The 15,510-nt window shown below is 41.0% G+C and overlaps 2 protein-coding genes across 11 annotated transcripts in view; one reads left to right on the forward strand and one right to left on the reverse strand.

Moving 5' to 3' along the window:
* Positions 1 to 2,936, reverse strand: part of CNOT7 (CCR4-NOT transcription complex subunit 7) — a 20,482-nt gene extending 17,546 nt beyond the window's left edge. For 2 of the 6 annotated variants that reach the window (XM_080639221.1, XM_080639224.1), the window contains exons 1-3: positions 2,651 to 2,774; positions 1,594 to 1,800; positions 1,102 to 1,295 (exon numbers count right to left, since the gene is read on the reverse strand). In XM_080639221.1, coding sequence (XP_080495347.1) covers positions 1,102 to 1,295; positions 1,594 to 1,710 — 311 coding nt within the window. In that variant the 5' untranslated portion in view covers positions 1,711 to 1,800; positions 2,651 to 2,774. The other 4 variants (XM_080639223.1, XM_080639222.1, XM_080639226.1 and 1 more) reach the window with 4 other exon arrangements.
* Positions 2,916 to 15,510, forward strand: part of VPS37A (VPS37A subunit of ESCRT-I) — a 27,862-nt gene continuing 15,267 nt past the window's right edge. For 2 of the 5 annotated variants that reach the window (XR_013958909.1, XM_080639216.1), the window contains exons 1-9: positions 2,916 to 3,177; positions 6,971 to 7,045; positions 7,884 to 7,998; positions 8,916 to 9,016; positions 10,265 to 10,481; positions 11,509 to 11,579; positions 13,789 to 13,916; positions 14,008 to 14,066; positions 14,158 to 14,226. Coding sequence is in view for 4 of the 5 variants with exons in the window: in XM_080639216.1 (XP_080495342.1) it covers positions 3,050 to 3,177; positions 6,971 to 7,045; positions 7,884 to 7,998; positions 8,916 to 9,016; positions 10,265 to 10,481; positions 11,509 to 11,579; positions 13,789 to 13,916; positions 14,008 to 14,066; positions 14,158 to 14,226 (963 nt within the window). In the remaining variant the exon portion in view is untranslated. The other 3 variants (XM_080639218.1, XM_080639217.1, XM_080639219.1) reach the window with 3 other exon arrangements.

The following is a 15,510-nucleotide window of genomic DNA, read 5'->3' on the forward strand; positions in this document are numbered from 1 at the left end:
CCAATTATGCTTACTTCAGGAAAAAACTCAAGATATTGTGTAACCTTGTCTCAACTACCTGCTGAAGACATAATCAGAACTCCACAGAAGCGTTTGTGGAGTCCCCACTGGAAAAGTTAGGTTTCTACTTAAAGATTTATCACTGATGAAAATCACATTGTGCAATAAAGTTCACAATATTACTCCAACAGATCATAAAAAAAAAAAACAAACAAACCAACCAACATTTTACAGAAATAATCCAGAACAAAAATCTTCACAGGAGTTATGCTGTAGAATCAACAATTCGTTCTTCACCAAAAGTATTGCCAAGCATTAGAACAGGCTGCCCAGAAAAAGTGGTGGAGTCATGATCCCTGAAGGTATTTACAAGACCCAAGATTGTAGATGTGGCACTTAGGGACATGGTTTAATGGTGGACTTGGCAGTGCCAGGTTAACAGCTGGACTCAATTATCTTAAAGGTCCTTTTCAATCTAAACAATACTATACTATATAAGAAAATTAAAATACAGTAGCTCAGAGTACGTAGCTTTGAAAAACACAAGACAAACTGCTGCAGTATTAAACAACTGAACGTAATTTACTAGCATATTATCTAGAACTTATTGTGAGTCTCTTAAGAATAATGTTATTTTAAAGAGCACATATCACATCTGCTTCAGAACTTGCTGATAATATTTGTCATGCTCCTTTTTAGTCATTTCAGTAACATTACATTTTTTCTTCACACTGGTATTTTCCATTTAAAAATATGCAAAGAAATAATGTGACTTCTGTAATAACTAGTCAGAGTTAAACTAAGGTAGAAGCCCTTTGAAATGCCAAATATGAAAACACTAAGCTAACTCTTGCACCAGCTATAAATGCCTCTTTTTGAAACTTTTTGACCAAATTACTAACAGTAAGACAAGCTGTACAGAAGTGAGGAAAGAAAGCATGTATGTGGCTGACAAAATTTCTCCTATATATATGTACTGATACATAAAGTATCTATAATATTCCAATTATTCAGATAAAAAGAATTGCTACAGGTTTCACAACCTAGAACACATTTTAAGTCAGAAACACACATTCACCAGCACAGACATTTAAGACTTACGTTAAATTAAATTTAAAATTAAATTGCCAAGTTGATGTTCCCGGAGGGTATTCTCCTTGCTCGTTCATAAAAGTCAGTCCTAGTTGAATTATTTTCAGCAAGTCTACATTGCAGCGTAATAACTGGTACTGATAGTCTGCATTGCTTCTGAATTCTCCAATAGGTCTTGCAACTACTCCTGGAAATTCTGTATCCTGCAAGAACAGAATTAAAACTTCAACAAAAGGCACCCATAAAAATACACGTCGCTCATTCTTAGTAAAACACCTCAAGCATCTTATCTTTCAATAGCTGAAGATTACTGTACATTTAGCTTTTAAAAAGGTAACAATCAGGATCCTAACATTTGTACAGCGTTAATTCAACCTTAAGATTCCACTATTCTTTTACTAAAATGAATGAATAAGTCCATAGCTATAATTTACTAACGTCAAATGAAGGCATCATGTTTATCACGGTAATACGCTAGATAAACATCAAATGCCCACTTACCATAGCTACATAGTTATACTTCCGTATAACTTGACGAATTTTCTTCATCTCTTCGTCTAAGTTACAAGCCCAAACTTCACAGATTCTTTGGCTATGGTCTACGGTAGCTGCTGGCATAGTGGGGGGCTTTAGAGACCATACATCAAAAGTTACACTTGACTGAGGACCAGTTTCATAAAGAGAACGTCAACTGTTTATTTTTTTAACCTAAGACACAAAGAAAGGAAAGTATCAGAGTATAAGTTTTTATTCTTCATTTATCTGGGAAAAAGCCCACCCCAATTCCAGGATCAAGTCTTATTCTTCAAAATTTCATACAAGAAGCACAACATAGCCACCAAAACCATGCAAATTTCAGCTACAGGAGTTCAAAATACTGTCTGAAACTGAAACCCTACGGTTTTGTTAGTAACTTCTTTTCTTGCACAAAGCCCTGCAGACCAGCAAGGAGCACTAGTTCAACAAATTAAAGAGATACTTGAGCCCACAAGCGTTACTCCCCCATGGGTTAGAAAAGCACATTCCTGTGGATGCCACGGCTGCGTGCAACAAGACACGAAGCGGCAAAGCGATTCTTTGCGCTACAACGAACTGGGGGGCACTGCGGACGGCGGGAAGCCGCCCGGGCTGGCCGCCTCCCTGGGCAAGAGAGTCTCTTTCAGCTCGTACGCGCCGAGGGGACTGAGACACAGCCCGACAGAAGCGCGCTCACGGGTTCCCGATCGCTTCCTTGTGCGTACAAAGCCCGAAGAACGCCTCAAGGAGCCGGAGAGCCGAGCCGGGCAGCACCCCGCCATGGGGAATGGGCCGCAATGGGAAGGGGCCACCCCAGCTTACCTTGCCCCGCCCCGGGTCTGAAGCCGGCAGAGGCTCCGCTCCCGAGCCCACCTCCGGCGGCCCGCGAAACCACGACCCACCCACAGCAGGCCGTCGCGACCACCAGTAAGGCAGCGGGGCCACCGCGGGCCCGAGCGGGGCACGGCACTGGGCCGTCTCCAGCTCCCCCCCTTCCCGCAGCCCGCCGCCGCCCCCCGTGCCTGCCTCGCGGCTGACTCACGCTCTCGGCCGGGCCGCGCCGGGCCGGGCCGGGCCGCAGCGGGTCTGGCGGAGGCCCCGCGGCGGCCCGCGAACGCCCCACAGCCACCAGCCGCCGCGCGAGACGCAGGAAGCACCGCCCCGCCGCACAAAAGCCATTACATCATCACCGCGCGCCGCTGTGTAGGCCTTTCCCCCCTCACCTCTGACCGCCGGCAGCGGCTGCGCCAATCACCGACCGCGCCCACGCCTTCCACCTCCCCGCCGCGGCTCGGGTCAGCGGCGCGCGGCGGTGACGCTACCTGCGCGCCGACGTAGCGACGGGGCGGGGCGAGGGGAGGTGAATGCAGGAAAGAGGGAGTGAGGCCGGGTCGCGGTGCTGCAGGTGCTGCTGCGCCCGCCTGGCGCTGTCGCGGGGAGGATGAACTGGTTGTTCCCCCTGGCCAAGGGCGGCGGCTCCGCCTCGCCCGCCGCGCCACTGCCCCCCCTCACCACCCTCCAGCAGCAGAAGCAGCGGCAGATCGAGTCCCTCCGCGGCGCACACGCCTCGTGAGTGCCAGGGGTTTGGGGTTGAGGTGTGGGGGGGCAGCCTGTGTCCCCTACCCGGGCCCAGCGCCTCTCGGGCCTCTGTGAGACCGCGCCCCGGGCGGGTGTCGTGTGTCCCCACACACACGCCCAGGGACGAGATCTCGCCCCGTTCGCTCCCGGGAAGGCCCGGCTGGGTCCTGCCGGCCCTCGGCCGTGCGCGACGCAGGTAAACAGGAAACCGCGGCCCGGGCCGACCATAGGCCCCGCAAGGCTTCGGGGGCGGAGGGTCCCTCCCACGACCAGCGTGCCGCGGGGTGTCGGCAGTGTCCCGGGATAGGGCCGCGAGTGCGGGAATGGAGGACGGCCTGAGGGACGCGGCGGCGTGGGAGGTTGCACCGAAACCGAGGTGTGTGTTCGGGCGGCGGGGGCCGTCCCCTCTGGCCGGGACTCTGTCTGTGTGGCTCGGGGGGACGCCCAGTTGGCACCGGCCGCGTTACCGAGAAGTCAGCTGAGTTATTTAATGAGCTTTGAAGTCTACAGCGAGGTACAGATTGCGTGAGTTCCCTTTTTCTGGGAACTGGTTATAGGAGCGTAGTTCTTTAGAAGTTCAGAATACAACACAGAGCATCCAGGAGCTGTGCGTTGCAGTGCTTGTGCCTGCAGTAGCATAGCAGCCCTACTGGCTCCACAAAATGGTTTTTTTTGATGTACAGTGCCAATTTGCTAATAACTGACTGTTCTTCGATAACTTGTTTTATTTAGATGCTCACCAGAGGCAGATAGCTTTTTCTTGTTCAAAATCCATACTTTTTACAGCAGAAAGTTCATTTACCTTGAAATACTCCAGCTTGTCAATATGCTGGTCAGTTTTGCCGAAATTTTAGCCTTTTAAAAGGAGATCCACAGTTCGTGTATTTCAGGTTAGACTTTCTGGTGGATGTGTAAGCATTCCTCATGCTTTCTGGGATGTCTGTTGAAGTAGAATGTTAGATGCCTCCAAAACAATACAGAAAAAGGAAGGAAAATTATTTTCTGTTAGGTCAGACTGAGGCTGAGCGTAAGAGATATTTATTATATTTCCAAGCAGACTGCTCACTATCCTAAAATCCTAATTTTAGGATATCCTAACATATCCTGTGTGATATTTTGAATTATCACACAGGAAACGTAAGTTTGACAGGATTGCTAAGTACTGCTGCTTGTTTAAACTTAAATCTATTCACGGTCAATTTCACAAATATTTTTGAAAAACTGATCACTTTTCTAAGGAGCTGTCTCTGTGGATGTGCAGTAGCTCACCTAACTAATAGTTTTGTTGGACTGGCCTTTCTTTTAGCCTTGTATTTCTACCCTTTTTTCTCTACTATGGAGAAGAACTTGCTCCAAGTTAAGTCATCAGAAAAGGTGATCAGCTTTTGTCAAAGTCAGCTTGCTGAACTGGTTTACCATCTGTTTGTGCAGGCACCAGTTAAGCACAGGCAGAGATGGAAAGGACTCTGCAACGGGGAATGGTTGAGAGGTAATAGCTGCTCTCACGGAATTTTGCAGTCATGTAAATTCATCTGCCCCATCTCTCTTGATGCAAAATTCCCTAAAATTAGGCAAGCAAAGCAGTAAGTTCTGGCAAAGTGTACAGGTTTCGTAAGATACTACTGAATAAATCTGAGTAACAGTGCCTCAAACTCTGTGCTTTTAAAAGGTGTGTGCATTTGTTCAAGTCTTCAAAAGTGCAAAGGTTTTTTTTTGAGTGGGACTGATGTGCTTGTTTGTGAACGCCATAGCAGCACAGATCTATAGGATACGAATATGCATTAATCATTGCAACAGTGTTACTTCGTAAGCAATGATTAAATGTCATTCTAGTGTTTGCTTTGTCTGATAAGTATATTTTGTAAAAGTCCAGATATATGTAATCTTAATTTCATTAAAGGAGCTAGTCTTCCTTTTCAGGATGACTCACAGGTTAGGAGCTTGAAATGAAATTTTTATGTTAAAAGCAAACAGTTTGTTGTTTGAGTTTTTTTGTTAAAAAACCCAGGGTTTTTTTACATTTGCTATTGCTCTAGCCAAAGTGTGTCATTTTTTCCAGTGTACCTATTCCATCACTTGAGGAAGGGACAACCAAGTTTGTTGATTCAAGGTTTTGCTTAAAGGAGGTTGTAATAGTTCAAACAGTTCAATGAGATTCTGGATTTCTTGTTTCTCTCTCCTTGTTCTCCTCTTCCTCCCCAGTTCCTGTAGGTTCTGTGTGGAACATAGTTACATACTCTTCTCAAGGATTTTGTAGCAGGCTGTTAAAATGCATGACAGATGATTATAGGCGAAGAATACGCATGAGAGATTTCAGGGAGAATCCTTCAGTTAAGAACAAGGAAGTAGCAATTTCTGTGTGTGGTTTATCACAGTAGAGAATTCGCCTGGGCTGAAGATCCCTGGTAGGTTCTTCAAACAGTATGTGATTTCACAGGGAAAGAGAAGGTACTGAGTTGTCTTTGAGAGGAATAAGGTTGGGTTGGGGAAAGCAAGGTGCGTAGCTAGGTTTGTGTCTTACTCCATTTATTTGTGAAGCTCTGAAAACAAGAGTTTTAAATTCTATATGCAAATAACGCTTTGGAGGGATACAAAACACTCCTAACACTACGCTTAATACACATTTGCAGGTAATGAGTTTCGCAGTTTTTGAGGAAGTAATTGTATGGAGTGGAAGTGGGGGTGAATGAAGGGACAATTCTGAAGTTGGGTGCAAAAGGCTTTCTGGGAACACCCAACTGCCATTAATTATTCCTGGTTGGAGCCATCTTCCCTCGCTGTATAAGGGAGCCTTGGAGAGGTGCCTGTACTAAACCAGGTACAGGCAGGAAGAATATGCAGAAGAAGAATCAGTCTGGTTTTTGTTTTGATTGAGGCATTGTAAGATGAAGCGAATTTTCTGTCCTCCTTTCTCCCAGTCCCACCTTAGATATGTTTGTATTGTCTGGAAGTTCAGCTTCTGAGCTAAGTCTGAGCTAACTACTCCTCCTCCGCATTCTTTGGGATGCCATCTTTCAAAATAGTCTTGCTGTGCATACAAGCTATAGAGTGCTTTAAACATTGAAATCAATTCCCTGTTGATGCACCTGATATAAAGATTTCCTCAGTAACTTAGCTGTTACAAGAGAAGCAAATTTGGATTTGGTCTTGCCAGGTCATTTGGTGCTTTCAGGGGATATGTGTCTTGTGTGTTGCTGTATTATGGAACTTTGCATTCTTTCAAGTAGCTCTTCTCCAGATAATTTTTGAAAATATGTGTGCAAGTGCATAGAACTCAGTGCATGTGGAAAAAAACTGCTATCAAGTAGTAAGCTAACACATTAAGGAAGAAGGCCTAATTTAAACTATGTTCCAAATATTGATCAGTAGGCAGTATTGCAGAGCAATATATTGTTGTGAACCAAGTGTAATGCCTTCACAAAGTAAATGTTTTATCACATAAAATTCAGTGTATAAAAAAAATTCATTGATGTAATGTCTTAGATTAAGCCAGTGAGTGGAGAAAAATAAGTTGAGATTTTTGTTGGATCAGTGAATAGCACTTTCTCCTACTGTATTTCCGTTGCTTGTGTTCATGTATAAGTTTTAATAGTTGAACCTATTTTTTGTTAAATCTTAGTATTCAGTGTAGCCTTCTGAAGCACATTAATCTATTCCAGCATTTTCAATTTTATTCTGACAAGGCTTCTCAAAACTAAACTAAATACAAAGATCATGCCTTTTTTTAGACTTTAGGCTGTTATATTTGCCATGATTTGGATGGTGACAATTTCTTCTTTGACAGCATTGCAGAAATTCAGAAAGATGTGGAATATCGACTGCCATTCACTATAAACAACTTGACAATTAATATTAATATGTAAGTAGACTGAGATATCTCTATGCACTTCTTGAATATTAAAATTGTTCTCAAAAAAAAGTAGTAATAGAATATAAATGGCTTCTATCTCATAACTATTTTCAGTAACTATAACCTGGATTTGTATTAGTAGTTGTAATGATATGAGTGAAATCAGTTAGGTAGAAGATGCAGATGCTCAGCTGAAAGTAAAACTATGTTTTGCTGTGCTCAGCTCCCAAGATACTTGCATGATTTGAGATGAAGGTAGAGAAAACACTTAAGGGTTTCTGATGACTACAACTGAAAGTAAACTCAATTCATAATTTACTAATCTGCTGTAACTCCTCTTACCCAGTGAAACTTCTGGATCATACTTAATCACCTTAAGTGATTTATTGTAACATTTCCTGTGAATTTATTTTGGGGGTGCTTTTGCTCTAGCAAGCATTGATGGTGTTCCTAAGTTTTTATTACATTAGCCTAATAACTTGCCTGATATTCTTGCAGGTTACACTGCATTGTCTTTGAAGTAATAATGTTTGTATGAGAAAATATTCTCATTATGCTGCAGCCTTTTCTTTGTCCGTGGGCATTATTGCTGCATTGTTATACTACACTTTTGCCCAGTAAATGCTCTCTTCAGTTCCATTGGAGTCCTGTGTTCTAATCTGTCTGACTTCTAGTTTTGTAACTGAATAATGGTTTTGTGTGCTTCATTCACTCTGTATTTCTCCGTAACTCTTCTCATAGAAAAGTTTATGTTATTGATAGTGTTTTTTTCTTTGCATAAGAAGCCTTCTTATGCAAATTTTATGATGGGATGTAGCTGTAATAATGATTATTCTTGTATTTGCAGCTTACTTCCACCTCAGTTTCCTCAGGAAAAACCAGTCATCAGTGTTTTCCCACCTGTGAGACATCATTTAATGGACAAGCAGGGAGTATATGTGACAGGTCCATTAATAAGTAATGTATGTATAATTTGTAGCTTCACATGCATCTACTGTTAATAGCAACTGTAATACAGGTCACACTAGATTATTGCTAATACTTCTGGTAAAAAAGACCAGTACAGATCCTTATCCCTCTCAAACTGTATTTTGAGGGGTCTGAAAACAAAAATTCAGTAGCGTTCAGTATGCTATCGTTTTTTTACTGCTACCATTACTGAGCTTAGTATTCCATGTATCTAGAATTATTCTAAGTTATGATGGCTTAGGAAGATCCTGTTGCTTTCTTATTAGTAGCAATAGCAATACATGTTTCTTTACAGTGTATTCTAGGTAAGGGATAAGGATGCTTTAAGACTGTTTTGTAAGACTTCTCTCTAGCCTAATCCTATTAGAAAGATGTCAAGATTTCAGCTCCAATATTCAGGGGTTTAATATGCTGTTCTTTTTTTATTCCCTTTCCTTTTTCTCTGCCAACAAGGATGTGGTGTAGTTTTCTGGGGTGGGACTACTGGAGAGGTTATGACTTTTTCAGAATGCAGCTAATGCCTTTTTGTCTTAAATCTTGGTTGGCTTTGGGTTTGGGTTTTTTGTTTGGTTGCTTGGTTTTTTCTTTCTCCTTTTTTTGCTTTCCCAAATGTAACTTGGTAGCTAAGGTGGGATTTTTTTGGTTGGTGATCACAAATGTGCTTGATTGCTTCTCCATTGTTAATGGGCTTCCGTTGTTAATGAAAGACTTTTAGTTTCTGTTCAGTTCTGGGTGGTTTTATCACTTTATTTGAAGCTTATGTATACATGTTTTAGATTAGCTAGTATGTTTCTGAGATAGCTTCCAGCACTTCTGTGTGTGTATGATAAACAATAAAGTTTAGCACATTGTAGAACTGTTGGATTCCAGGAATAAATTTTTCTGCTGCATTGGGCTTTGTTTTTACCAGTTTACAATGCACTCAGATCTTGGAAAAATTATTCAGAGTTTACTGGATGAGTTTTGGAAGAATCCTCCAGTTCTGGCTCCTAGCTCAACATCATTTCCATAGTAAGTATCTATAAACATGATGAATGGAACTGTGTGTGTTAACTTACATTGTTAAAAAAGAGATGAAACCAAGTATTGGGAGGGCGGGAACAGGAATAATGTATTGGGTGTACTGGGAGACATAGATTGCCTGCCCTTGCACAATTTCATGTGCATGCTTTATGGCATAATTGCTTTGAGAGGAAACACAACTTTCAGTGGAGTTACTGTATCAAAATGCTGATGTATCTTAATGTGCTTCTCTTTTCTTGAAGAAGAATAAATGTTTATATTATCAAATGAAATCTTTAATTTTCTGTAGATCGTGATCTGAGCAGTCGTGTTTCTTCATATTCTGCTCCTAATCTCCCAGGCTTAAAGGCAGCTTCTGTTGTACAGCTATACAACAGAAATTGTGCAATTTAAAGAATCGTATTAAATATACAAAAGTGGTCTGAGACATTACAGCTTTATAAGTGCCACTGTGGTTCTTGTGGCTGGCAATAATACTGCATTTAGATGCAGCTGCAGTTCTGAATTAAAAAAATCATTCATGTTATTTAGAAGTAATTATGTGTGTGTTGCCCAAGCTGTTAAGTACCGTAAATAAGAACTAATGCACATCACAGATGCATTTCTCAGGACTTTTAGATGGAAACAATATAAATTTACACTCTTGTAGATTTTTGAGAAGTGGGTTTCTGAAAAGTGTGAGTCTGTATTTGGCTGCTCTACAAGAATAGATTTTAGTGGAATATATGTTGCAGTACAAGACAGAGTAGACTTACTATGTTGGAAGTAACTGAGAACAGAAAAAGCAAAGTTTATGGTCATTTCAAAAGTCAGTCTTATGTCTTATATGTTATCTAGTAATTATAATTCATTAAACTATAGAATAGTTAAGATCATCAAGTTCCAACCCCCCTGCCATGGGCAGGGACCTAACACAAACCCATGTCACCCAAGACTCTGTCCTGCCTGGCCTTGAATACCACCAGGAATGGAGCATTCACAGCTTCCTTGGGCAACCCATTCCAGTGCCTCACCACCCTTAGTAAAAAAACTTCCTCCTTATATCCAATCTAAACTTACCCTGTTTAAGTTTTAATCCGTTACCCCTTGTCCTATCACTACAGTTCCTAATGAAGAGTCCTTCCCCAGCATCCTTATAGGCCCCTTTCAGATGCTGGATTCAAACGATAAGAAATGAAGAAATGCGCTGTAAATGGTTGCTCATATTGTGGGGTTTTTTTATTCATTTGTTTTTAGCCTTTTCAACAAACCAGCTGGAATGCCTCCGTTTGCTCCTCAGGGGTTTCCATTTCTTCCTCCATACCCACCTCAAGAAACAAATAGAACAATAGCAGCCGTGCCAGTTGCTGAATCAGTTTCTTCAAGCTACACTACAGACAAGCCTGCTGCTCCCTCTTACGGCTTGATTGCTGATCTGCCACTACCTGTTCCAAGAGCAGAAGCAGGGCTTCAGGTCTGTGTGCAAAGTTTTGCTGCTTAAGGTATCAGACACTGGATACAAGTTCTCTTAAGGACACACACAGCATTGCTGCAAAACTCAAGGGAACAGTCTGAGTGACTACACTTGATTGTTTTGCTGGTGCTAGGAAAACAGAACTCATTCTGGCTTTCATGAAAAGTTATTTAGAACAAACTTGAAGTCATAACAAGAAGTTTGTCTTTCTAAGTTTCAGTTAAACTAGTGTTATGCTAAATATCCTTCAATATACATTTTTGTTTTTTGGAACTGCACTTTCCCATACTGCAACTGTGACTCTTTCACCAGACACAGAAAATGAGATCCTGTTCTCTGTGGGGGATTTCCTGCCCAGAATCTGAACAATGTGCAGTCTCAAGCTTTTAGGTGTAGAGTTTTCAAGCTTAAAATAGCTTCTTTTCACAAATCATGTATGTGTGTACTCACAAAGTCTCTCTCACTGATGCACCCTGGAAGGACTTTTTCTGGATGTCTTCCAAAAACATTTTATCTCAATGTTTAGTCTTTCATCAAATCTTGTCTTTAGAAACAAAAGCTTTCTTAATCTTGGAAGACACTTTCCTGGCTTTGTATAATTTAAAATTTCTACATTCTGTGAAGACAGACTTTTTTCCCTTGCCTGAACACTTTTTTCCCCAAGGGATTATGGCTTTAAAAACCACATGAAAGAGATCAAAATGTCAGTCTCTATCTCTTTCTCAGTTCCCTGAGTTATGCGCCTCCTGTATGTTTCTGGGTCATCCAGCTCTTGTCAGATGGGGTACATAGCAAGACAGAATTATTTTCTGCCAAAATTGACTCCTCTTTTACTACGTACCACCTGAAACATCCCCATGTATTTTGTTGCCATGGTTTAGTTGTCTTCTCTTCAGAGACTAGTGTTACTGATTCTTACTGCTTTTCTTACTTGTTGCTAGCAAAAATACATAGCCAGTTTTGGAGGGTTAAATATCAAGAAATTGCTTTTCAAAAATCTGCTAAACACTTCTAAACTTCCATTTAGGTTGGCCAGAATGGATTTACTTACAAGATGCCTGATGTTCCTGATACCTTTCCAGAACTCTCAGAACTAAGGTAATTTTTCTGAAGGTAGCAAAAGTTTCCGTAGTCATTAAAAGGCAATTAGAGCTGGTCTGTATCTGGCAAAAGTCTGGGTACATCACTAAAGGGTTTTTGTAGGAATTAAAAATAGGAGAACTACCACTTACCAAAATTGTAGAGTCAGAAAGTAAGCCAGCCTTGTATTCAAATGCGCTGCTTGTTTAGGTTTTTTCATCAGGAGCAGTACTTCAGGATTCAACGCCAGGAAAAAAAGCATTTATTTTTACTTTTCCTAACTTTTAGTGTTCTGCTGTTTTCTAGGGTCTTGCTAGGGACTTAATTTCTACTAAGACAACAAGCATAACTTGAAGGAGGAGAGGGAACAGGGAAAGGGACCTGAGGCTGGTTCACAAATTGCATTCTCTTAAAATCCAAAGGACTTTAGCACAGGGTAAACAGACTACTTTGTGAGCAGCTCAGCATGTGTGGGGAGGGTGGGTTAGATAAATCCAGGAGGTAAATGTGCCAGCTGTCCCAGTGCAAACCACTTCCACATATTATACAAATATCTTCCTCAAAAGCATGTCATGTCATGATTTAAAAAAATTGCGTTAGTTATTGTTCCCAGCAGTTTGCTCAGATCCAATGAGACAGCCCTATACATCTGTTATCTGGGATTGAATAGATTAAAAATTAGCTATTAATTCTGAAAAGGTGTTAGATTGATTTTTTTCTCATCTCATGGTGGCATCATATTTTAGTGATTTAAAAACTGTGCTTTCAAAAGGTAAAAGACCTTTGGCAAAGAGGGCTTCAGTTTGTTTTTTTGCTTGGTTGTTTTTTGGGGGTTTTGTTTGTTTGTTTTTCTGTTTCTCTTGACACATTCCTAAGAGCCTGTTTAATTTAGCTCAATCAGCTGTAAGTTCTAGCAGCATCTTTGTTGTGTAGCAGCAAGTTAGGGATTTTGAGGGGAAGTGTGATTTGTTCATTTAACGAAAATATTATAATCAAGCTTGATCCTTCCAAGAAAACTGGATTAAAATTCCATGATTCTTCTGGTGGTAGCTGAGTTAAATCACAAACAGTAGTGCATCTGTTCTGAGTAGCTCTGTTGTGTATAGGTGGCAAGATTTTGGTCACTGCATGAGTGGAATGTGTGAGAAGGGGCCAGGGGCACAGCCAGCTTGGCAGCAAACCTGCTGTAGGACAGCCAGATCCAACAATGAAGTGTATGGTGCCTCAATGATTCCATGTTTGAAAAAGAGCAAGTGCTGTAGAGGCAGTGAGGATTGAGGGGAGGGGTGGAACAGTGCGAGAACCCTCCGAACATGAAAGTCAAGAGAAGTGGGAGGAGGTGCTCTAAGTGCCAGAGCAGATACTCAACCTACAGCTCATGGAAGTTTTGGAAAGACCAGAGTAGAACAGATGTTTCCCTGTAGCCCATGTAGAGAACTAAGCTGGGGCAAAATGCATGCTGCAGTCCATGGAGGACTCCATGTTGGAGCGGGCAGATATGCCCTGAAGGAAACTGCAGCTACAAAAAGCTCACACTAGAGCAGGTTCTGCAAAGAACTGCAGCCTGTGGAGAAGGGCCTATGCTGGAGCAGGGGTAAAGCGTGAGAAGGAAGGAGCAGCAAAGGCAAACTGTTGCAGACTGACTGCAGCACTTGCAATTCTCCCCCAAGCCCCACCTTGTGCTGCTTGGGGCAGAGGGAGGTAGAGGAGCTGGGAATGAAGGAGTGAAGTTGAGCCTGGGGGAAAAGGGGGTGAGGTGGTTTTGTCTTTTTTCTCTCACCATCCAGTTCTTACTGTAATTAAACTAAAATCAAGTTTTTCTCAAGTTGAGTGTGCTTTGCCTGTGATTGTAATTGTTGAGTGACCTCACTGCATCTAGACCCACAAGCTTTTCCTCTATATCCTGTTGAGGAGGGGGACTGAAACAGCTGGGTGTCTGGTAGTTGGCTAAGGTCAATCCACTATAGTAGCATTAAAAAAAAACCACTTTATAAGAAGGAAGACTTGAAATGAGAGGTACCTTTTAACACATTGCTGCTTAAGCTCCCTGCTGCAGATGGTAGAGCCCACAGTCCAGGAGAAAGGGGGAAAGTAAATTGTGATCTAGCGTTGTGTACCTGAAAAACCCCAATAAATGCTTACATTTTGACTTTTGGCAGAAATAAGTAACTCTACACATAACATTTGCTGTTAGTTTTAAATCTGCTTGCTTTCTGCTTGAATATAGTATATCGCAACTGACTAATATGAATGAGCAAGAGGAAGTGTTACTGGAACAGTTTGTGACTCTACCACAACTGAAGCAAGTCATTACTGATAGAGATGAGTTGGTGAAAAGCATTGAAGAACTGGCAAGTAAGATGTCAAAACATTAGTATCTGTGACTGTTCTGTGAACAGAATCCTTTTAAAAAAAAAAAAGTAGTAATAGTGACTTTATTTCACAGAAAAAAACTTGTTGCTGGAGCCAAGTCTCGAGGCAAAAAGACAGATGGTGTTGGATAAAGTAAGTGAACAATAAAATCTTTCCCAGAAATATTAGTTGAAATACTACGCTTTTTTTCAGGGGGAAACATTCTTTTTCTTCTTCTTTACAGTATGAGCAGCTCACACAGATGAAAGCAGCCTTTGAAAAAAAGATGCAAAGACAGCATGAGCTTAGCGAGGTATGATTCTTACTATATTATCCTTTAAGAATTCTTCAATAAAACTGAAATTTTGGTTTGTATCTGTAATCACAAAGAATATTCTTCTGGTTAAACTCTAATTTTGTATGAAATAGATTCACATCAAGTATGAAATAAAATGTGATTAAGTACAAAACAGTTCAAAAGCAAAACAGTGTTACAATTACACCAGGTTTTTGGGTTGGGTTTTCTTATAATGCTACAGTAGAAGCTACGTTGGAGGAAGGGAGTGTGATGAGCATTTAGAGCTGTTTATAAGTGCAATCCTGGGTTAAACCCCTTTTAAGAATAGAATGATTTTTAAAGAAGCTTGTTTAATTAATGGTACCCATTTAACATCATTAGTCTGTAAAACTGTACCAGATGAAAATAATTAAAACCATTGCTTTAGAAACTTAAATTCTGTGATTCGCTGGGTATGCTTACTTTGAGCAACATGTTATATGTGCTGTCAAACTTTGCACATTCTAAAGCACAACTAAGGTAAAGTCAATACTCCAGAAAGTAGTTTGGAAGAGGAGAATAATTTATTACTGTGTTTACCAGGATATGCATTAGAAGGTGTAACTTCTCATAAATCAGTTTCTGCACTGAAATCTTCATTATTTCCAAGACTTGTCACCTAGGAATACAAGTCCATTAAAACAGCATACGCAGTACCTGAATTTCAAAATGCCCTGAAAGTAACAAAATATGAAATAACAATTAAAAACTACATGAGAGCAAACTGAATTATTTCATAAGTGATTAAAAAAAATAAATGTTTCTGCACTGGAAGATCGGAATCGTCTGACTCCTAATGCTTCCTTTCTGTGTGATGTAAGTTGTCTTTAAAGTGGACAGAGGTAGCTGGCATTGAGCAACTTTCTATTTCTGCAAGAAACAACTTAAGAACAGGACGTTGTACCCCACTGCTATATTACCCTTTATTTTTTTCTGGGATAGAGTTGCTGATTCAATTTAATTATGATTAGGAGGCTGAGATTTGGGGAGCTGCAGCTGGATTTCTGTGCTATTTTTCAATATATGCTGTATGTTCATGTATTGATGTTCACAGCATACTACCTGGTATCTCCTGTTAACCCTTCTTCAAAGTTCCAGACAAGTCTTTTTACTTGTACTGTGGGTGAATTTTACATTTTTTATTAGAGCAAATTGTCCTTACTTTGCAGAAGATTAGTTTAACAGGAAATTTCTTTTTAAATTACAGCTTTACAGTACACAAGTGAAATATCGTTCATGGGGTGGATGAAGAGTAGGCCA

Source organism: Psittacula echo (assembly GCF_963264785.1).
Source record: "Psittacula echo genome assembly, chromosome: 1".
In the NCBI taxonomy this organism is placed as follows: Eukaryota; Metazoa; Chordata; class Aves; order Psittaciformes; family Psittacidae; genus Psittacula; species Psittacula echo.